The sequence below is a fragment of the Miniopterus natalensis genome, chromosome 2 (assembly GCF_054644295.1).
Source record: "Miniopterus natalensis isolate mMinNat1 chromosome 2, mMinNat1.hap1, whole genome shotgun sequence".
Lineage (NCBI taxonomy): Eukaryota > Metazoa > Chordata > Mammalia > Chiroptera > Miniopteridae > Miniopterus > Miniopterus natalensis.
The window spans coordinates 25,881,783-25,905,101 of record NC_142082.1 but is presented as its reverse complement, the minus strand read 5'-3'; the positions used below and the strand labels follow the sequence as shown (position 1 = coordinate 25,905,101).

At 47.3% G+C, this 23,319-nt stretch overlaps 1 protein-coding gene and 1 pseudogene across 1 annotated transcript; both read left to right on the top strand.

Moving 5' to 3' along the window:
• Positions 1–1,738: 1,738 nt before the first annotated feature.
• F10 (coagulation factor X) lies at positions 1,739–17,849 on the top strand. Its single transcript, XM_016212871.2, has 8 exons — positions 1,739–1,817; positions 3,904–4,064; positions 8,540–8,564; positions 9,482–9,595; positions 10,572–10,703; positions 12,777–13,027; positions 15,926–16,043; positions 17,254–17,849. Exons 1-8 carry the CDS (start codon positions 1,751–1,753, stop codon positions 17,847–17,849), a joined length of 1,464 nt encoding a protein of 487 aa, XP_016068357.2. The 5' UTR covers positions 1,739–1,750.
• Positions 4,926–6,419, top strand: LOC107536941 (lysine--tRNA ligase-like; annotated as a pseudogene).
• Positions 17,850–23,319: the final 5,470 nt, after the last annotated feature.

Below are 23,319 nucleotides of genomic sequence, written 5' to 3'. Positions count from 1 at the left end.
GCAGGGCTCCTGTCAGGCCAGGCTCTGCATGTCACAGTGACAACCCTGTGAAAGTCCAACCTGGTCTCAGCATACAGAGCAGGCACATTACGGGACTGAACTGATTCACTCCATCTGTTGGTGTTTATTGAGCATCTACTGTGTGCCAGACACCCCTCTAAATGCTGGAGACAGAGCGACAAACAGACCAGATGATGAGACTTATACCAAGTGATCAAGGGCGTTGGGTAATCAACCACCATGTGCGAAATGTGTTGTGAGTGATGGGCACTGTGGAATAGAATGCAGTCTTTTTCTGTCTCTGTTTCTGTCTCTCTCAGAGCAGCAGTCATCTTGTAGGCCACTCCCCAGGCCTTTTCCTCCAGATCCTGGAGTCTGGCTGCAGAGACCCTGGTCAGCCCAGGAGCTCAGGCTGTGTCACCATGCTTGGAGCCCCAGAGGTTTCCCCACTGGCAGTGAGGCCTGGCGCTTGGTGTGCACCCACTACCTAGCACACACACCTCCCTCCCCAGCCCAGCTGCCAAGGTGGCGGGCTGCTTCCACTGTCCTGCAGTGATTGGCCCTTCCCTGACGTCTGTCGTTTCTTGCAAAGAGACACAGCCCTGATGAGAGCCAAGAAGCAAGATTCATATTCCCTGGATCTGGTGCCTTCCTTACTTCCTGGCCCTGCATGAGGGAAGCAGAGAGTGGGAGCCTCAGGGAGGGGCTGGGTGATGAAGCTGCCTCTAGTCCTGGTGCTCAGGCACCGTGGCCCCTTCCAAGTTTTCTCCCAGATGACGTGTACTGAGCTTCGCATTAGAGAAATGGACTGCACCGTGAGGCTGTGACTTAGGCTCATTCTCCCTGCCCCTTCCAGCCTGGCCCCCAGGAGAGTATGTGAGGCCAAGTTGTCAAGAGAAGCCATGTTTCTCCATAGCTTAGCGTGGGGCTGAGAGGCACGCCAAGGAGCTCCTCCTGTCACAGACCCTCTGGACCTTGAGCCCGCTTGTCCTGTAGTCAACAGATCACTCAGGGTTCCAGCAGAGCAGTCCCTCCAGGCACACCAGGCAGGGGGTATCCTCCTCGAAGGATGTGTAGGGGCCTGTGCACAGGAATCATGTGGCATGGAAGGGTCACAAGACAAGCTCTGCCTCCCAGAGCCCCTAAATTTAGGGGGGTGGGTGCAAGCCTGGCATGCAGTTGAAGCACAGGACCCTCTGGGCTAGAGGTCCTTTGTGGGGCCCCATCTGGCAACACCTGGAGAGAGAGGCCTGTGAGCAGAGGACAGGTTCAGACCGAGGGAAAAGCAAAAGACACGGAGGTGGAATGTCCTGGGTTCAAGTCCCACATGTACCACAGACACTTCACTCTCTCTAAGCCTCAATTTTCTACTCTGGAGAAAAGATGAGGGAAATGATACTTAGCTTTTATCATGATTGTAATGGTGAAATGAGAGCCACACATACATGTCTGAAAACTATACAATCTCATTTTTACTTTCTTAGAACAAAAAGTTCCTGTGTCTGAAGCAGGCCCCACTGGATATGGTTACTGACGAGGTTCCAACAGGACTCCCCACAGCTGTACAGGCCAGGTGACAATGCCCCCAGCATAGTCACCCGCCCCTGTCCCTCACCCACAGCCAGCCCAGGCTCCAATCAGAAGGTTGTGATAAGCAGAAGGACAGTCATCCACCCTCTGATCCAGGGTGAGTGAACCTTGCCCTGGAGCCTGTCACAGTGGGGACAGAGACGCTGTCCTAGGCCACAGCATGGCCGTGCTGTGCCTCATCCTGCTCAGTGCCTCGCTGGCCAGCCTCCTGTTGCCAGGGGGAAGTGGTAAGTGGCCCTCGACTTGGAGGCTGCAGAGGTGGCCTCAGGGAGGAGGCGAGAGGGTGGGGAATTGGGGTGGCGCCCTTGAACCTCCACAGTATGGACAGTGGGTGTCTGTCCCCTGTCAAATGCTGACACGAGACAGCTGGGCTTGGTGGTCTCAGCCAAGGCAGCTTAGGGCCAGGTGTGCCTCCCCCTGGGTGGAGAGTCCGGCAGATAGAAACACATGGAGAGACAGAGACAGACAGACAGAAAGACAGAAACAGACAAAGACAGAGACAGACACAGAGAGAACGAGAGACTTAAAACAGAGGAAGGGAGGTGGAGAGAGGGAGAGAAGAAAGAAGTGGCAGGCAGAGACCGAGAGAAGCCCCCTTCCTCCGCCAAAGTAAACTGAGGCAGGGGGAAGGGGCTGCCCAGCACGAGGCTGGAGAGATGGGAGTCTCTGGACCTTCCAGGACCCCAGGGCCTGTCCAAAAAGGAAAGGCTCAGAAAGGAGAGAAGCGGAACGAGCCAAGTCGGAGGAGAGAGCAGAGGTGGCATCACGCCTGGGCTTTGTCTGCATCCTGGGTCAAGTGCAAGGGCAGGGGCAGACGGAGGGGGCCCAGCTGTGTGGGAGATGAGAAAGCGGTGAAAAGTCCAAAAGTGAAAGAGAAAAACAGAACAGGGAAGAAATCCATGTAGGGGAATGACGGAGGAGAGAAACTGATGTGTGGATTTTATTTCAAAGCAAGCACTTGGTACTGAAGCAGACTTTTGAAGTAGAGGGGGAGGGGAGCACTAATAACAAGCTTGAGGCTGATGTTGTTGGTATAATATTGATGTCACGCAAAGAAATGAGGGATTTGGAAGGGAAAGTAATCTGAGGCAGGAATGAAGCTAACCTTTACTGAGCACCTTCTGTGTACCAAACTGAACAGTAGGAGTTGTATACATTCTTTAAAACAACTCTAAGAAGTAAGTATGTATTGTAATCTCCATTTGCCACTATTAAGTAGTAGGTGACCAAGATGCACTGGAAACCCAGGCCTTCTTGATTCTGCAGTACTGTAGGGTTTTTTAGTTTTGAACATGGAAGTTTGGAGTACTGAGATGAGGGGGAGACAGCTGTCATGATGAGAGTTGAAAACATAGAACTAGGATGAAAGTTGAGACTAGAAATATTAACTTGGAGAGTCTTTATTATGGTGAGACTAAATTCTTCCATGGAAAAGACAGAGAGAGGAGTGCAGAGGGCAAAGAAAAGAATCGAGGGCCTCCTGTGTCACAATGAAAAGGAGAAAAGGAGTGGGTGAGAGCCAGATAAGACTCAGGCAGAGAGGTGGGGACGATTCTGCTGTGGAGACCATAGGGAGGATCCAGAGACTCTCTGACCCAAGATATTTTAATTGGCAGGTCGTGATTCATTTGTAGTCATGAAATCAATTTAGTGCTTTTGTTTTTTGTTTGTTTGTTTGTTTTTCATGAAATAGAACAGAATTAAGTAGAAAATTTTGTAATAAGTACTATTTTGAACAAAATAGTAGTAAGTACTATTCTGAAACTTCTGTTTTAATTGTGTATACATGAGTCCTGGGACTTGATATAAGCCATACCTTTAATTGTAGATCGTGATCAAAACAGTATCACAACTCCCCATTTTCTCAGAGCTGAGACCTTGAAGGGTGGATGAGGTTCAGGATGGGTATGGGAGTGGAAGGGTACAGCCTGAGCCAAAGCACAGAGTGGAGTAGCCTGGGGGTTGGCAGGGTGCAGATGACAGTGACCTGGAGCCACTCTGAGAAGGGAAAGTTCAAGAAAGAGGTTTGGGTTGACCACCCTATAGCTGGGTGTGAATGTGCAGGGAGGATGGTAAGTTGATTGGATGGGACGTGTTTGCTTCTCCAGAGAAGGGTGTGTGGGGTCTAGAACAAGTGTCTTGTACTGTCATTCAAGGAGGAGTCATGAGGGTGATGGGCATTTCTTTCCCAGCTGCCTTAGTTCATGAGGAAGGAGTTTTCCACCTTTTCAGCATGGAAGTGACATGATACTACAGGCTGGGGGGAGAGCAGGTAATTTGATAAAGTGCTTTGTGTCCTCCCTTGTCTTCCAGTGTTCATCAACCGGGAGCATGCCCACACTGTCCTGGAGAGGGCCCGGAGGGCAAATTCCTTTTTAGAAGAGATCAAGAAAGGAAACCTTGAAAGAGAATGTGAGGAAGAGACTTGCTCCTACGAAGAGGCCCGAGAAGTCTTTGAGGACACCGAGAAGACGGTAAGGGTTGGTGGCACAGGGAGATCAGTTGTGGACTATGCTGGGCCCGAATGGGGATGCTGGTTACCCCTCTATTGGAGGTTGTCCGTGTAGCCCATGCCAGGCCCACACTACATGCCCTTCTGTGCTGTGGCCTCTGCCAGGAGAGAGCAGCCAGGGAAAGACTTTCTGGTGTGCAGAGTGGAGAGCCTGCCTTCTTCTACTGCTTGCAAGGACATTCGTTCCTGTTTCCTTACCCACCGCACATCAACTTGTTTCGTGGGTGGGAAACTGAAAAGAAGGTATGGCCCGAAATCAGTTACAAGAGTTATGAGAACTTCTGAAGGTATTGTTAAATCAATTCTAAAACAAAACAAGTTTATTTAAAAATTATTCATGCCCTCAACCAATACCTGAATTGCATCCTTAAGAGCTATAGATGGTGGGCCCTGAGACCCAACATTGAGCCTGCATAGCAGCAACGGCAGCACCTCCAAAGGTGCCCTCCCCTTACCCCTGGAATAGTCGAGGCCCTGTCGCCTTCCTAAAAGTCACATACTTGGGTAGGGCCCTTGGGAAAGATGGCCACCACGAAGAGCTGAGGTGGCAGTGGGTAGTGGCGAGTGAAACTGGGCAAGAATGAACTGAAGTCACCTGACAACTGAGAAGAAAGTAGCAGAGAAGGAGACCAAGCAGGAGCTCTGCGAGAGACAGTTTTGCCAGGCTGCTGCTGCCACCAGCACATCACTGACAGTGGACCCTGCCCCCCGCCCCCCACAGCGCAGGACCAGAGTGGAGCATCCACCAGATGCTGGGCGCTGAGGGGACCCACACCACAGAGGCTCGGTGCAGACCGGCTCACTTGCTGCACCCGCGGACCACCTAACCAACATCACTTGAAGGCAGGAGGTAGGATCCACAAGAGAAGAGCTGGAGGAAGTCCATCTTCTGTGCCCTTCAAGAACAGGTCAAGTCGCAGATCATGGCCAGTTCAAGGAATTTTAAATCAAAAGAAGAATTTATTCATGTGGATAATAAACTGCCTCTGAGAAATGTAATTGGAGTTCAGGAGAATCCTGGGGAAACTGAGAAGGGTGTGCCTAGCATCATTCTCCACAAAGTCACACTGCCGCCTCCTTGGTCATATATCTCACCTCATCCTCACTTTAGCCTCAAAGACAAGGAAACACGATATCGTTGAAGATACTTGGGCTTGACCCTGAACTGCTTTGTGAAGAAGAAGTTTATCATCCACACTAATAGCTTCACATATATAAGAAGTTTTTTGGATAAGTTGGGATTCCTAGACAATGAAATTCCTCTGAGGAATGTCATCTCAGGAGGAACTGGGATCAAGCTTTCCATCACCTACCACAATAAGCTGGATATGAACTTACAGAGAAGAACTGCCCCAGAACTCTACCATAAGATGCTGGTGGGCAGTGGCATCGACCCAGTTTGTGAAACTGGATGCCAGTTCCAGATGATTTGACTTTAATTCACCACCTGTGAGTTTTCCATGGCCTCTGCAGATTATTATGATCTCATGAAATCATGGAGATTGTATCAAGGATGGTGAAGCATATTACAGACAAGATCACCCACCATCCCGATGGTGCAGAAGGCCAAACCCATGAGATTGACTTCACCTCATCCTTCCAGAGAGCATGATAGAAGAACTTGAGAAAGCCCTGGGAGAAGCTAAGCTGCCAGAAGCTGCCAGAAACTAGCCTCTTCAGAATGAAGAAACTTCAAAAATTATTAATAATGCCTGTGTGGCAAAAGCTATTGAATGTCCTCCGCCTCAGACCACAGCCAGAGTCTTTGATAATCTTTTCAGAGCGTTCCTGAAAGTGAGTTGCAGCCATCCTACATTCATCTGTGACCGCCTACAGGTAATGAGATGTTTGGCCAAATGGACCACTCTGCGTCTCACTGAGCGCTTTGAGCTGTTTGTCCTGAAGGAAATGTGCCATGCCTACAATGGATTAAATAGCTCCATGCAGCAGCAAGCATTTTTTGAAGAACAAGACAGAAGCATTTGAGATCTTGCTTCCTGGCAACTATCATCAGTTTTGGCTCAAATTAACTCTTAAAAAATTTAAAGGGAGGGAGGGAGGAGAGAGGGAGGAAGGAAGATCAGGAGGAACAAGCCAAAAAGCTGATGGGGAGGAGGCCGTGTTCCTAGATGAAAAGCTCTGCACCGCCATGGAACCCCCCAGCTGGCTGGGCACCGGCACTGGCCGCATCGCCAGTCTCCCAGACTCCAGCAACCCTGAAGAAGTACTTGTGTTTCCTACCATAAAACCTGAAGACGGGAAGGAGAATGTAGCAACCACTAAGACACTGGAAAACACAGCTGGCACGTCTGTGTAGCAAATAGTAATTGTAAGTTGTGTGCTTCAGACATCTTTGTATTTCTGCAAAAGATCAAGGCCTGCCAGGGATCCTTGTATGTTTCTATCCGCTTGACTACCAGTGTTCGTTTCAGCCACCAGAGGAGAGAAGAGGAATTGAGAATTCATTTTTACTCATTACCAAATCAATGATTTGTCTATTTTTAAAAGTTATTCATAATTTCAAGAACTAGTTTTATTTTTTAAATTTTCCTTTACTTCACATACACATCCATAGTTTTTTTAGATAATAGAAATAATTGTAATGTGAGTCCAAGTTCAGTGCTACTTTTCTTCTCAGCACCATTTCTCACTCTTCCTTACTTCTATATATAGTTACCATACTTTAAATTTTAAAGAGCTAAATTAAATTTTATTGTATCAACATATTTACTTTTCTCATGTTTTGGCCATGTAAGTCATTTTTATATTGCTAATATGAAAACACACACACACACACACATATATATACATACATATATATATTTCTTCTGAATTATCTTCTAAGAATAGCTGCTCCAGAGAAGGATTACTGGATCAAAAGTTATCAACAAGTTCTGGTTCCAAGTAATATGAAGAAAGCACTCTCTACCCTGTCTCCTACTGACTATAGCTAGAAAACCTGAAGAGACTGCATGAAGCAGCTATTTGAGGACCCTGAAAAGTAAATAACAGCAGTGCATTAAAGACGACTAGAATTCAAGGCACCATAGAATTGTGAGTTTATCATTTTTCCCCCTGCAGTTCTCCAGGCATCACTTGACCTGAATCTAATTGATAGTTATAAGATTCCCGACAACAGCAGAGCACACTTTCTTGCCAAGTACCCATGGAACTTTCTACAAGATAGACCGTATCCTGTGTCATAAAACACATCTTAACAAATTTAAAAGATTGAAATCATATAAAATGTTATCTGACCATAATGAAATTAATCAAAATCAGTAACAAGAAAATTTCCAAGTATTTTGAAATTAAACAACACACTTCTAAATTATTTATGGGTCAAAGACGAAGTCTCAAAGGAAATTCAAAAATATTTTCGGCTGAACAAAAATGAATATACAACATATAAAATCTGTGGGATGCAGCAACATGGTACTTATAGGGGAATTTATTTATAGCATAAAAAGTTTTTATTGGAAAAGATGAAAGGTCTCAAATTGATATTCTAAGCTTCCATATTAAGACACTAAAAAAAAAAGTAAAATGAAACCACAAACTGGGTGCCTTAAAAAATTTATTCTCTCAGTTCTGGAGACCACAGGTAAGACATTAAGGTGTCAGCAGGGTTTGTTTCTTCTGGAAGATCTGAAGGAAAATATATTCCATGCCTCTCTTCTAGCTTCTGATGGCTGCCAGCAGTCCTTGGCATGCCTTGGCTTATAGATACATCACTCCAATCTCTGCTTCCATCTTCATGTGGCCTTCTCTCTGTGTCTCTGTGTGTCCTTCTCTGTCTCTTATAAGGCCACTCTCACTGACTTAGGGTCCACTCTAATCCAGCATGATCTCATCTCAGTTGATAACCTTAATTACATCAGCACAGACCTTATTAACAATTAAGGTCACATTGTGAGTTTACACCTAAATTTGGAGGCTGAGGAGACACTATTCAACCTACTACAGACAGCAAAAAAAAAAATTTTTTAATCTATGAGCACTTTTTAGTTAATATATAGGTTCTTGATGCCCTATTTTAAGTTAATTACCGATTATCATTTTTTAAATTACCATTATTATTCACCGATAACTCATTCCTTTATTGAATCTTTGACCCAGGTACTTCAACTAAAAACCATTCATTGGAGTAGCAAACAGAGCAAACCATTTTTGGTACAACCCATTTCTTGGTGATTAACTTGAAAATAAATTTTCAATATTCAACAGAGATGGTGATTGAAGCCACACCTTTATAGATGCAGAAGATCTGGAAAACTTTCCCTTTTAGATTGAAGAGTTCTAGAGCATTTTGTTCCAGAAAATGACCTCTGGTTGGGAAAGTACTCTATTCACGTTGAATTACTAGGCTATGGTTGTTATTGTTGTAAAATGTCTGTGTTTTCCCTAATGTACTTTAAAATCTTTTTTCCCTTTTAGAATGAATTCTGGAATAGATACAAAGGTGAGATGTTTTCTATTTTAATTTTAAATGAGAGGGGTTTGTTAGGATATTTAAATTGGGAGAAATTGTATTTGAATTTTGAAAATGCTTTCTGAATTGCCTTTCTACTCCTGTTTAAGTCCTACTTATTTAACACTTTTCCCCTCTGAGAATTTTCGTAAGTTATTGTAAAGTAGTTTTTTATAGTAACTTTATACTCATCCTAGTTTTGTTACTTCACTATATATTTAAATTAGTTTATTCTCATTTGAGAATGCCAAATTTAGTGATAATTTTTTGAAATCCAAGTATATTAGTTAGAAAAAAAAAATAGAGCCTGAAAGATTGGGTGCTCAAATAAGGTAACCACCTTGATTTAATGCTTATAGCACCTGAAATGGTATTAATCATGACTCATGTTTTCATTCTGGCAATAGCATTCAAATTTCCCAAAATGACTATTGGACTTATCTCTAAATTAGATTGTATGAATGCACCGAGAAATATGAAGTCCCGTGTTGGTGCTGAGCAGTTGTCTCTGCATTCTCATGTTACCCCCAGAGCATCTGGAAAGAGGAACCCTAACATCCCTCTTGTCAATGCTCAGCCCAGAAGCAGTGTCAGACAATCCCATGTCCTCCATCCTTCCAGCTGGTCCCACACGGTCACCAGCCCAGAGCGCCTCACTCTGATGTAAAAATCCGGTCAATCATTTCAGCACAAACTGGAAAGCTCCATCAGTGATCCAGTTAGATAAGGGCTTCACGTACACACAACCACAAAGGCGGGGATAGAATGAAGTTCAGATAGGAGAGACTGTTTACAGGGAAACAGGAAGATCTCCAGGTTCACTCTGAAAAATGTGTGCCAAGATCAACATGATTCCCGTGATGACGGAAATCGCCTGCGAGCCCTGTTTCCAAACGCTTCCTTTGCAGACGGCGACCAGTGCGAGAGCAGCCCTTGCCTGAACGCGGGCCTGTGTAAAGACGGCCTGGGGGAGTACACGTGCGCCTGCTTGGAAGGCTATGAGGGCAAAAACTGTGAACTGCGTGAGTCCCTCTTCTTGCTCAGAGCTGCCTGCAGAGGCAGACATGGGGAGGAGGGAAGGGGTCAACATGTCCAAGGGAACAGCTTCGTATCACTCCTGATTTGGAGTCTGTGCTCCATGCTGAGGGGCCGCTGTAGACACAGAAAAGGAAAACGAAACAGCACAACCCCAAACATGCCCTGCAGTCCACTCAGTTTTCAAGCATGAGACACATAGTCACCTCTCTGCTCCTCTAAGGGAGGCCGAGGAGCCTTCGTGAACCATGTGGGCCAGCAACACGGAGACGAGAATTGACTTTTCCTCCTTGGCCGCTGTCATTTACATTCTTGCTGGTCTTGGGCAATGATTCTAAATCGCCTCATTATTAATGCAAACGTCAATACTAAGTGTTGGAACTGTCCAATGATAAAAATTTGAAATATTTAATTAATTCTACATGGACAAGTCACCAAGAGTTTTCCTAGTATAGTGATTAATTTTTAAATAAAAATTAGACCAGTTTTCCCTAAAGAGAAAGGTTTGCATTTCTTGTCCTTTTTTTTCTATTTATCCCCACTCGAGGATATTTCTTCCATTGCTTTTCAGAGAGAGTGGGAGGGAGAGAGAGAGAGAAACATTGATGTGAGAGAGGCACATTGATTGGTTGCCTCCCACACGCACCCCACTGGGACTGGGGACCGAACCTGCGACTGAAGTACGTGCCCTTGGCAAGAATCAAACCCCGGACCCTTCCGTCCACATGCCGATTCTCTAACCACTGAGCCAAACCAGGCAGGGCTGCGTTTCTTTTAAATTACTTAATTTATAATCTTTAGAATGTGTTCTTGGATTGGATTACTTTGGAATTTTCTCTGACGGGAATATCAGTTATGCATCACTTCATCCCAAGTCCAGAGCTGCCGCTCCTGGACACCTTTTGGCTGACCCCAGGGCCATTCTGAATGTTTTCTAAAGTTTCATTAATGCATTTCCTACAGTGACACGAAAATTCTGCAGCCTGGACAATGGGGACTGTGACCAGTTCTGCAGAGAGGAGGAGAACACCGTGGTATGTTCCTGTGCCAGTGGGTACATCCTGGGTGACAATGGCAAGTCCTGCATCTCCACAGGTAGGAGGAGCATGGGGCTACCCAACCAGGGCTCCCTGAGTCAGAGAGGCCAGTGCCAGTGCTGGTGAGCAGAGCAGTTGGAGCATCCTGGGTGGGCCACAGTTATGGAAATAGACCCACTTTTCTGTGAACCATGTGAAAAATGGGACCAATGATATTATCTAACTACTTAGTGAATGTGAAAATTAAGGGACTAATACATGGAGGGCACTTTGCACAGTGCCTGGCTCATAGCAAACCCTAACTATATAATGAGTGTGCAGAAGGCATGCTTTACACCCCTGGGTAGGGTGGGAGGTTTGGGAGACTGAGATTTACAGTGGACCATATGAGAGTGCAGGCCAGTGAGGGGCAGGCAATGCAGGCTTGACTGTGGGAGCTGTGGAGTTGGGAAAAGGGTACAGGAGGGCAGCCGAGGCCCCTCAAGAATTAATTTAGGTTGTGTGGGCCCCCATGTTAATCAAATTTCTTTTTTCTTTTTCTCTATAAAAGCCAGACACCATGAGTCTGGCCTAGAAGCTCACAGAGGGCATGGCCTATTAAGGGGCTAAGAGATGGGCCAGGTCCCTGGGGTGGGAGAGTCCAGGTCTCACTCACTATAGGAAGTTCCTCCCCTGCTGCAAGGCCAACCTTGAACCAGAGGTTCTGAAAGGCCACTCCTTTCTCTTAATCTCACAGTGACCCCAACTTGTTTCTCAAAGCCTGGTTTCCTGAATGACCAAAACCCTCAGCATCAACTGGGGGGCAAAGGGGGGGAGGGATGCAGAGTCCTAAGCCCACTCCAAGAAGCAGGAACATTCCAGAATGACTGCGACTAGGTAACATTAACTCTCACAATAAGTAAAAGACAGTGTCGTTTACATTTCTATTGGTAATGAGATTTTTAAACTTAAGCTGGTTCAACAATAGGGGTAGATTCTGTAACATGCATGCAAATTTTGTTTAAATTCCAGGAATAATTACAAATCAGTTTAATAAAATGTGATGTTTGAAAATAAAGTCAGGTCAGCTACTTCCTAATTCAGAATTTCAAAGGGCAGTGATTACAAATATTAACACAGAACTCTTTATCTCCAGCTAGCACATGCACCAAGTCTGCTGGGGGTGGGGAGGGCCCTTCAAGTCCTGCAGGAGCACACTGCAAGCACCAAAAATAACTACGTTTTTGCTTATCTGATCTTAGACAAACAGGAGGTGGCAGAGAGAAGCCGTCTGTTTTCAGGTCGGCCCTCCACACGTCTCCCTTTCTTTGTCCTGCTTTGGTCCCTCTCTCTGCCTCAGTTCCCTAGTTGGTGATACAGAAAGGAAGCTTTCTGATATTTACTGACATCTCCCTTGTGTGTGGTGCTTCTTAGGAGAGCTGTCTATCACTGTTAGAAATCATACAAAGCCACACTGTAGTGCTCCTTCTTACGCCTTGGATTGTTTGCATATGTTGTCCCTTTTTCCCAGAACACTTTAAAAAAACAACAACACATTTCAATGGAAAATGTTTCAAACACACAGCAGGGTTGACAGGATTTGGCAGTGAGCACCCATAGGCCCCTACCCCGGTTCTACCGTTCACATCTCTACTTGCTTCATCACCTGGCTGCCACACCAACGCCAGCACCCCCGCGTTTGTCCTCTGTCCACCCCAAGCTGCTTTATTATCTGGATGCATTTCCAAGTAGGTTGCAGACATCCCCTTCAAGACTCCAGTATACTGCTCAGCCCCAGAGGTCCGTGTACACAGCACTGTCATTTAGGTGAAGCTGACACATAGTGGGGGGCACTGAAAGGAAGTGCGCGTTCCCTGCATTGTGACAGTCATATACACCTTGGAACCTAATCCTTATCAAGACACAGAGCACTCTGCACCCCAAAAGTTCCTCACACCCTTCCCAGTTACCAAACATACACCTCACTCTTCTCCAGCTGCATTTTCAGGGCCTCTCACCCCGTTACCTTGAGGGTTAGACCCTCCCTCTCTTCAGCCTCCCCTACGCCTCCTGCTGCACAGTGAACTGTGTATGTGGTGCACAGAGATATTTGCTTTGCTGAAGCCCCAGGCCATTGTTTGTTTTCTTTCAGAGCCTTTTCCCTGTGGGAAATACACTCTGGCACGTAGGAAGAGATCCATGGCACAGGCCTTCAACAGCAGCGAGGATCCCCCCGAAATCAGCACACTGGGCCAGTACGACCCTGGAGACCTGGAACCCACCAAGAACCCTTTGGATCTGCTGAACTTGAACAACACAGAGCCGAGCCCTGAGGAAGATGGGAGCTCAGTTGTCAGGATAGTGGGAGGGAGGGACTGCAAAGAAGGCGAGTGTCCCTGGCAGGTAAGTGTGGAGAGCGTTTAGTGAGTTAACTGGATGGGGGACCCATCCTGGCTGGGCACAGCTGGCACACCCACTGAGGCTCGGCTCATGTTGCCCAAGCACACATGTGGACCCTCAGCAGGCTTTGAGCTCCCGTGCTGAAGGAACCTGAGATGAGAAGAAGCTGGGCCCTTGCTTACGCCCTCCACTCCCGCTGCCCATTCCTATCTGTGTGCTCAAGATCTGAGCCCTAAAACCTCTCCTACAGTAGAAGGCTTGGGTGAGCAGGTAAATGGTGGCTCCCCTGATGGTAGGTGAGGTCTCTGCTTGCTCTTCTGCTTTACTGGAGGCCAAAAGGTTTACTCCCCTTGTTTCCTTTCTAATTTGTTTAAAAAATTTTATTCAAACACTTAAATTTGAATGAGGCAGAGAGTACCTTAGAGGAAAATACATCTGTTCATTATCAAAGGTAAAAAATCATTCCTTTTTTGTTCATTTGGACAAGGGTTGCCAGATGTAGCAATTAAAAACACAGGACTTCCACTTAAATTTGAATTTCAGAAAAACAATGAATAATTTTTAGTGTAAGTATACACCAGATGTTACATGGGGCATATTATTCTACCAAAAAATACTTGCTATTTATTTGATTCAAATTTAACTGGTTGTCCTCTATTTTATCTGGCAATCCTAACTTAGACTTAATATATTTTTAGTGCCCAAAGCCAAAATGGCTTCTCCTACAAGTAAAATCCCAGAGCTGCCGACAGTCTTTAGAAATTACCTCAGCTCACCCCTCACCTGCAACCTACATGACAGGTGTGCATTTGTCTGAATTATCAAGAGCCCAAGGGAGGATGTTTCAGCATCTAGTCTTCATTCACTCAACGCTTATTTATGGAGAGCTTGTATGTCAGGCTCAGAATTGGGGTTGTGTATGTAGACTATGAGGTCATCGGAGCTGCTTCTCTGACATGTGGACATTTAGACCTAGGAAGGGGGCTGAGATCCACCCAAATGACCACAATTCAAGTTGATGTATGATAAAGGCCGCGAAGGTTGTACCAGGGGAGTGTGACGAGGTTCCACTGGGATGAAGAGCACACGCTCCACACAGGGCGAAGGCGTCCAGCCCCGAGCTCTGAGAGCAGCTTTAGATGGAACTCCGAAAGCAGAGAGCACAGGGAAGGGCACGTGGGCAAAAGGATCCTCACCAGAGGGTTCCTCAGGGAGCCTGTGGGGAATTCATGATCCTTACTCTCCTGGTTCCAGGCTTGGCAAGTGGCCTCATCTCCATCTTTAAGAACAGATGGTGGCCAAGCCTTAGAAAGACTGACTCTCCCTCACTCATCGCCCAATTTGGATTATGAGCTGATAAATTATGCAAAAAAAAAAAAGGCAAAGAAACATTACAGAAGGTTCCTGATTTATGATGGTTTGACTTACAATTTTTTTATTTTACAATGGTGTGAAAGTGATACACATTCATCTTTCCCATACTTGCTATACGTGGTGTGATACTCTCTCCTGATGCCAGGCGTGAGCCGAAGCCCCAGTCAGCCATGTGATGCTTGACAATGAACTGTGTTGCCAGGGTTTTGGCTTTTGTGTTCTGAGCGTGGTTAAGGTGGGCGAGGCCAAGCTATGTTATTTAGTAGGTTAGGTGCATTAAATGCATTTTCGACTTAATGATATTTTCAACTTACGATGGGTTTATTGGGATGTGGCCTCATCATAAGTCATGGAGCATCTGTACTATGTAACAGTCAGGAATAGCTTCAAGAATTCTTTTAGAACTTGATGTTAATTGTTTCATTAACCCACACATACCCTCAGCCAATAACTGTTGCTTAGAGGATGTGGAATTCCCAAGATAAAGGCGGTGGGGAGACAAAAAATGCTCCATCTCTGGGTTTGCAAGCCCAGTTCTTTGGGGGAGAAGGAAAATAAGAGAATTGTCTGTGGTGACTTTCACTTGCCCAGTCAATGCTCATCCTCAGGTGGAATACTCCTCACTCCCAAATCAGGGTGCAAATCCCTTACAGAAGTAGCCACGTGGATTCCACAGAAATTAACCTTGATGGTTGGCATTCCATGGGCTGTGGGATACTGGCTTGAATAGTGGATCTCTTCTAGAGCCCAAAAGTCACACCAGTGTAGGCAAGCATTTTCTCCAAAGACTGGCTTCTGCCTGGTCTGGGGTATATAATTCATAGCCACATAGACAATAAAGATCTTTACCATAGTGAGAATTGTTTTTCTGTATGTAACTCTTTAGAGAGTGCTATGACAGATCCAGAAGAAATAACAGACTAACTTTTGTCAGAGTGAGTTTTGTAGTCCAGGTGGGAAAAGAGGTAGGTAAATTGTGACACAACCCTACTCAGTAGCTAGTGCTTGCCACTTACTAGGGCCCCAACAAATGTCTGTGGAGTAAATGAATAAGTCGATCCATTGGCTGGGGGGTGAAGCAAAGACCAGAAAGCCTGTGCTGTGGAATCAGGGAGTGGGTTGGGAGGAGCTGGGAAGGTGCCGCGAAGTCAACCATGAGCCACGTCTTGGAGAATGTGCCAGGGTGCTGGACTGAATGGCCAATGAGGCAGGTGTGGTGATGCGAGCTCAGGTCTGCAGGACTGGCCACGCTGGGGCATAGCCCGAGTGGTCAGGTGGGCACTGTGGGTGTATGTGCTACTTCGGGCCTTGTGTTCCAGTCTGAAGATGCCAGAGCTCTCTCCTGGGAAAGAGCAGCAGAGGGGGGAGGGTGGGAGCAGGGGAAGGCTCAACCGGGCAACCAGCTGTGGGAGGGAGATGCCTTAATCCAGGCGGGGGCAATGGAGAGGAAAGCTTGAATTAAAGGTTCCAGATTCTTCTTCTCAGCAAGTCAAACTCAACTGTTTGGCCCTGGCGTGCTTGTTGCAGGCTCTGCTTGTCAAAGAGGACAACGAAGGCTTTTGCGGAGGCACCATCCTGAATGAGTTCTACATCCTCACCGCCGCTCACTGTCTCCAACAAGCCCAGAGATTCAAGGTGAGGGTAGGTAAGTGGCGCCACACCCCTCCCCCCTGCAGGGCCCACTGTAGCTTCCTTATTTTCAGAGACCGTTAGATTGGATCAAATTTGTTTGAAACACTAGATAAAATTACTGGAATCCAGGCTGAGGGCTGGGGGTAGTTTCACAGAGAGGGAAGGAGAAGAGGAGGGGGGGGATGGGGAAAGGGGAGGGGGAGGGGAGGGGGAGGGGGGAGGTAGGAGGAAAACACGGAGTCTGGACAGGTCTAGGAAGGGGTGGGGGGTGGCCTTCCCGGAGCGAGCCGGTTCTCCTCCTTCACGGTCCTCCCCGGGGGCCCTGGCGGCCATGCCCGCTGGCAGGATGGGCCTCCTCTCAGGGACCTTTCCTCTGGGAAGGCCTCCAGAGCCCCGTTCAACAAGCTGAGCACCGAGTCCCTCTGCCCCTCATATTTTTGTCTGTGGGATTATTATTTTTGTCTGTGGGATTATTTTGTAATGTCTGTCCTTCTCTACCAGACTCTAAAGCTGTGGGACGTGAGCCACAAGTGTGAGTCACGCGTAACTTTAATTTTCTAGTTACATTAACTTTTCTGTTACGCATTTTAAAAGTTTGCAGGTGAAATCAGTTTCAGTAATATGTCCAAAATATTGTCATTTCAATATGTAATCAGTTTTAAAGTATTTATGAGCTGTTTTGAATATTTTTTAATAAATGAATAAGTAGATCCTTTTCAGACCGCACTCTCAGTCTGAAATTTGACACTCACAGCGCATCTCACATTTCAAGTGCCCCGTTGCCCCTGTGGCTGCTGGTGGCCCTCTAGACAGTGTGAGCCTAGAACATATGACCTTCAGCTATCTCGTGTCCCCGGCGCACAACTCATTCTCAGGAAATATCTGTCCACAAATGAATGAACTGAAAGTCTCTGAAGTACCAAACATACATAGAAAAATGTGACTAATGGTTGCCCCTAGGTGGAGGAATTGAAGGTCATTTTTATTCACCTCTTTGTGATTTCCTGTATTTTTCAAATTTTCTAATGACCATTTACCATTTTTTTAATTAGAAAAAAAAAATAGTTACTTTAAAAAGTAACCCACCCATGGGACTTGGCAAGAAGGGGGTAGCTGGGGCTAAAAAAAAAATAAGTAAAAAAATAAAATAAATAAAAAGTAACCGACCCGTGAATGCGCGGCCCAGGCTGAGCTAACGCTGTCGTGCTGTCACCGAATTCCAGGCGACCGGAACACGGAGAAGGAAGATGGCAACGAGATGGTGCACGAGGTGGAAATGATCATAAAGCACAACAAGTTTAACAAGGAGAACTATAACTACGACATCGCCGTCCTCAGGCTGAAGACGCCCATCACATTCCGCATGAACGTGGCTCCTGCTTGCCTGCCCGAGAAGGACTGGGCGGAGTCCACGCTCATGACCCAGAAGTCGGGCATCGTGAGCGGCTTCGGGCGCACCCATGAGAAGGGCCGCCCCTCCGTCACCCTCAAGATGCTGGAAGTGCCCTACGTGGACAGGAACACGTGCAAGCTGTCCACCAGCTCCACCATCACCCAAAACATGTTCTGCGCCGGCTATGACACAAAGCCCGAGGACGCCTGTCAGGGGGACAGCGGGGGTCCCCACGTCACCCGGTTCAAGGACACCTACTTTATCACGGGCATCGTCAGCTGGGGGGAAGGGTGTGCGCACAAAGGAAAGTACGGGATCTATACCAAAGTCACCAACTTCCTCAGGTGGATCGACAAGTCCATGAAAGTCAAGGCCCCAGCCCAGGGTGACGGGGTCGTCTCTGCAGCTCCCGTCCCATTAGATTGATTCCACCCAACACCCACTAGCAGCCACTGGTGTCTCGTGTTCTCTTAACGTTTGCCACTCTGAATAGGCTGAATCCTGGAATAAGCTTCCTGTCTGCGGTGATTGTGTCCGTTCCTCATCCTGGTCTTGCTCTTGCTCTGCTGAAGTGGGAAATGAAATTTTCACCTGGAACACTAGGTCCTGCCTCTCGCTCACCAGGCTGGGTGATTCCTCCTGGAAATGTTATACTTTATAAAACAGGGGTTTACACTCCTCAGGATGGCTCCTGTGCTCAAAACCGCGAGGGGGCCGATTCTATTCATGACGTGTTTTTCTGTTTCTGATTGACCTAAACCGCCCCCTTGGATGGGCCTCGCCCAGTACACTTGAGAATAAGTGGCCGAGGTTCTGGGAGCACAGAGAGAAGCCACAGCAAGGGTCAGAGCCAGACCGCGCTGGGCGGCCTCAGCCTGGTGTCAGGGTGGGGTTCTTCACCGGTGCCTGTCATCCACCTGGGACTGAGACAAGGGGGGGAATGTTCCTCCAGGGGCTTCCGGTGAAAGGCAGACTCCCTGGGTCAGGGGCCCCAGAGAGCTTCTCATTAGCAGGGACGTTTAACACTAGCTCTTTCTTTCTGGCTTTGTGCTAGAATCACTCGGGGCAATTTTATTTTATTTTCTTTTTTTAATCCTCACACAAGAACATGTTTGTTTTTATCAATTTTTAGAGAGAGGAAGAGAGAGAGGACAGAGAGAGAGAGAAAAACATTGATATGAGAGAGAAGCATTGATCTGTTGCCGCCCGTATTTGCCCTGACCAAGGATTGAACCCACAACCTGGATATGTGCCCTGACCAGGAATCGAACCCACAACCTTTTGGTGCACAGGATGATGCTCCAACCAACCGAAGTCCTTTCCCACCTGAGTCCTGTCCACACTGGCTCCAGGCCCTCAACTTAAATGGTCATGAAAACCAAACGTGCTTTATAAAAACGGGGAAGGTCACCTCAGTCCGGACCAGTGTGTTCCAAAAGCCCTGATATAGTTTGCATTTTGCGTAACCTTGCTAAGCAAACTTTCAAAGTCCCACTACAAAAACTTGCCAAAATGTCAGTAGCTTTTTTTTTTTTTTTAAACAGGACACATTGCAAGATTCGAGTGTATTGTAAACAAGAGACATTGCAAGGTTAGAAAAATCAGTGTGGGCAGGTATGCAATTTCCCAGAAACAGTCTGAGGAGAGCAGGAAAGCTAAGGGCGGTGTTCTTCCTCTTGCCTGCCTTGACTCCTCCTCAGAGTGAGTCACCACCCGGCGGGCTCCCCAGGCCCTTCCTGGAGAAAAGGCCTCAGATGGCAGGAGACCACCGTGTTGTGAGATTGAGGGTGTTCTATGCAGCTGACCAGTCTCTGGCCCGAGGCACACCCCAGGCTTGGGTTCCTGTTTCTGAGATCAAAAGCTGTTTGGGGTCCACAGAGAACTCAGGGGAAGATTCACAAATAAAGCCTACCTTTGGTGTTACTGCTTGATCTCTCACTGTTGGGCACTATTACTGGCAATAGAGCTCATGTATGTATCAGAGAGGAAGGGAAACTGAGGCACAACAGAGAGAAGGGCAGAAGGAGCCTCCATGGGTCTGAATTCAAGTCAGTGAAGTTCTAGAGTAAATAGGGGAAGGGGTGCAGTTAGATGCCGCGGGGAGGGCCCTGGTCTGGGGCTCACAGATGGGGGTTCATCCCAGCTCTACACATTCCTGTGTGCCCTGCAACAGCTTGATTCCATCTCTGAGTATCACTATCCTCATGGGAAAGAGCTAATGAAGCCACCTCACCTACATGCTAACCCTAAACATGGGTCACGGCTTGTGTGGGAGGGACGTTCATTCCCTTACCTGCTACCACCAGGGCTGCTTGGTGTGGAAGGTGAGGCCCTGAGAGCAGAGAGCAGAGGAAGCCAACGGTGAGGAACCAGAGAGGGGGACAGAGTCAGGGTTGGATGTGTTTCTTCTCAGAGGAAGGGAGAGGTTGCAACACTCCAATAAAACCACGTATGCCCGCATGCACACGCACACACACACGCACACGCACACACACACACACACACATGCTCAGTTCCTGGGGGCAGAAGAATGAAGGTGACAGCCATGGAGCACACTCACCCAGCAACAGGGAGGGGATTCTGGACGGTTATATTAGGTTTAAGAGGACAGGTAGGCCCAGCAGAGTGTTAGGAGGCAAAGGGGGGTGCGAGCCAGCTGCACGGGGGGCCAGGCCCGGCGCAGCGGCTTCAGAGCCAGTGGTGGCAGTAGGTTGGCAAGAGCACAGGTGGTCTTCCACATGCAGGGCCTGCTGCCTCACTCAGGGTCTGTCCGGGCCTGAGGCCCTCCCCGCAGGCATGGGGCACAAAGGCTGAGGCAGGAGGAGCGAAGGGACCGCGGAGTGTGGGAGCGGCTGCTCTCCGTCCCCACGGAGCCATCTAAACGGGAACTGGAGGGTTTCAGTTTCCATTTAGGGCCCTGCTGCCTCAGCCACCGCAGGAATCACTGACTGGGGCAAGCAACCAAGGAACGCCAAAACCCTTGTGGAAAAAAGTCCTTGAGAAACAAGCTATTTAGTCTCAGAGCATCACCCCAGAAATGACTGTTTAATTACAAACAGGACTGGGTCGCTTTATAATGGTGGGATCTGTGCGCAGGTTATCCTGTGGCTGATGTGACAGCAGGCATGCCCTGACGCAGTGTAGCGGGAAGGGCACACATCACCGCTGCAGGGCTCGCCCCGAGTCTGTGCGGCGTCGACCGGGCAAATCCCACTGACGAAGGCCTGCATGCTCCAGCAATGTCAGTGTCGAAAGCCCCAAAACATCCGGGAAACTATGTGAACTGAGACTTTGAAGGAAACAAACAGGCTGCAGTGAGAGAAAGATGGCCACAGGAGGTTCTCATCAGATGTCCCTTAAGAGAAGGGTTCCCGTGTAGATGGGGGTGCAGGGGAGAGGAGGGAAGGAGAGAGACAGAGGGACAGAAAGACAGAGAGACAGAGTTGGAGAGACAGAGAGCCTGCATCCACTGGGGGTCTATCCCTTGTGCTGAACCACTCAGGGAGTGTGAGACCAGGAATCAGTAGAGGGTGGGGTGTGAATTTGATGTCCCCTCAGACTATTTTATCATCGAATGGTGCTGAGTGTGATTTTTGGTTCAAGGACAAACTTGGTTCTCACAAAAATGTCCCCTAGGTCGACTCTTCCACATGGCACTTGTCGCCTCAGGAAACCTGGCTCAACAGGTCTCACCTAGAACTAGGTGCGGCCCCATTGCTGGGGTTGACTGTCTAGCTCTTTACAGAAAAGCTTGCTGACCCCTGGCCCACCCCATCTAAGTTCCAGTTCTCTCTAAGCTCCCAGGGCCTCTGCTGCCCTCCTGTGGACGCCCTCCCCACACTGACCTCCTTGCTGTGCTCCGGGAAGCAGCGCCCCCTTCCTCAGGGCCTTGGCACCATGCCCTCCAGGGTCTTTCCCTGTCACCCTCCACACCCTTCCCCTGCTCCGTAAGCTCCTGAGGCTCACTGTGTTCAGATTTCTCTCCCAAAGGGAGCCTCTGTGATGGGCTTGTCAGAAATGGCCCCATATTGCTCTGTACCTGCTAATCTTCTTTTCTTTTTTCTTTCTTTTTTTTAATTTTTAAATTTTATTTTTGTTTAAAATATTACAGATGTCCCTTTTTCTCCCCAATGGCCCGTTCCACCCCATCCCATCCCCCTCCCCAGTCCCTCTCCCCACCATTGTCCGTGTCCTTGGGTTGTGCATATATGCATATAAATTCTTTGGTTACTCTCTCCCCCTCCACCCACCCGCCCTCCTCCATCCCTCTGACATTCGTCAGTCTCATCTATGCTTCCATGTCATTGAATCTATTCTGTTCATCAGTTTATTAAGTACCTTAGATTCCATGTATAAGCAAGATCATGTGATGTTTGCCTTTCGCTGCCTGGCTATTTCACTTAGCATAATTTTCTCCAGGTCCATCCATACCGTCCCAAAGGGTACGAGATTCTTCTTATTTACAGCTTTATAGTATTCCATGGTGTAAATGTCCCACAGCTTTTTGATCCACTCATCTACTGATGGGCACTTGGGCTGTTTCCAGATCTTAGCTATTGTAAACTGTGCTGCTATGAACATCGGGGTGCATATATTCTTTCTGATTAATGTTTCAGGATTCTTAGGATACATTCTTAGGAGTGGAATCACTGGGTCAAAAGGCAGCTCCATTTTTAATTTTTTTTCAATGGCATTCTTATACACCAACAATGAACTTTCAGAGAGAGAAACTAAAAAAGCAATACCATTTACCATTGCAACTAAAAAAATAAGATACCCAGGAATAAACTTAACCAAGGATGTAAAAGACCTGTACTTGGAAAACTACATGACACTGAAAAAAGAAATAGAGGAAGATTTAAACAAGTGGAAGAATATACCATGCTCATGGATTGGAAGAATTAATATCATTAAAATGTCCATACTACCCCAAACAACTTATAAATTCAATGCAATTCTTATTAAAATACCAACAGCATATTTCACAGACCTAGAACAAACATTTCAAAAATTTATGTGGAACCAAAAAAGACCCCAAATAGCTGCAGCCATCTTGAGAAAAGAGAACAGAGTGGGAGGGATCACATTACCAGACTTCAAACTGTATTACAAAGCCACTGTAATCAAAACAGCCTGGTATTGGTAAAACAACGGGCATATAGATCAATGGAACAGAACAGAGACCCCAGAAATAGGCCCACGCCATTATGGTCAGTTAATATTTGACAAAGGAGGCAAGAGTATCCAGTGGAGTAAAGACAGCCTCTTCAACAAGTGGTGCTGGGAAAACTGGACAGATACATGCAAAAAAATGCTATTCTTTTCTTGATAATGAAACGTGACATTATTTCTCCCTCCTTCTCTCCCCTCTCTCCCCCACACCTAGAATGTAGGCTTCAGGCCACTGTCTTGCTCTCTGCCGTATCCTTGGGCTGAGGACACCTGGCTGGGGTGGAGGCCCACCCGAGCTTTCTGCTCAGCCTGCTCATTTGTGCGAGGATAGGTGGGCTTTTCCCAGCTCTATCACCCTGTCTCCTTGGACAGGACCTCCTGACTTCACCCCCCAAGGAGTCTACCCAGCTGTGTCTCCTAAATACCTCAACAAGGCCCTCTTTGCTTTGGCTTTTATTTCTCTGCTTTTATTCCCCCTTTTTGCCTTAAACATAAAAATACAAAACAGGAGCATACATTTAGAACGTTGAATGTGCCCCAGAAAATTCCATGCAACATGTCCTCTTAGAGGAAAACACTTTCCTCATTTTTGGCTTCTGTCTCCTGCTGGGCTCCACGTTTTAGGGCTGGTGGTCATTTTAAGCAGCCTCCCTGTGTTGTGAGCGCAGGCCAGGGCGGACTTTGGCCCCCGTGTTTGCAGGCCTGTCCCTGGGCTGTGGTGAGA

Bases quoted from the DNA above. Each gene is read 5' to 3' on its own strand.
- F10 (XM_016212871.2), top strand. From the start codon at position 1,751: ATGGCCGTGCTGTGCCTCATCCTGCTCAGTGCCTCGCTGGCCAGCCTC. The intron at 1,818-3,903 runs GTAAGTGGCCCT...CTTGTCTTCCAG, and splicing joins CCTGTTGCCAGGGGGAAGTG to TGTTCATCAACCGGGAGCAT. The intron at 10,704-12,776 runs GTAGGAGGAGCA...GTTTTCTTTCAG, and splicing joins CAAGTCCTGCATCTCCACAG to AGCCTTTTCCCTGTGGGAAA.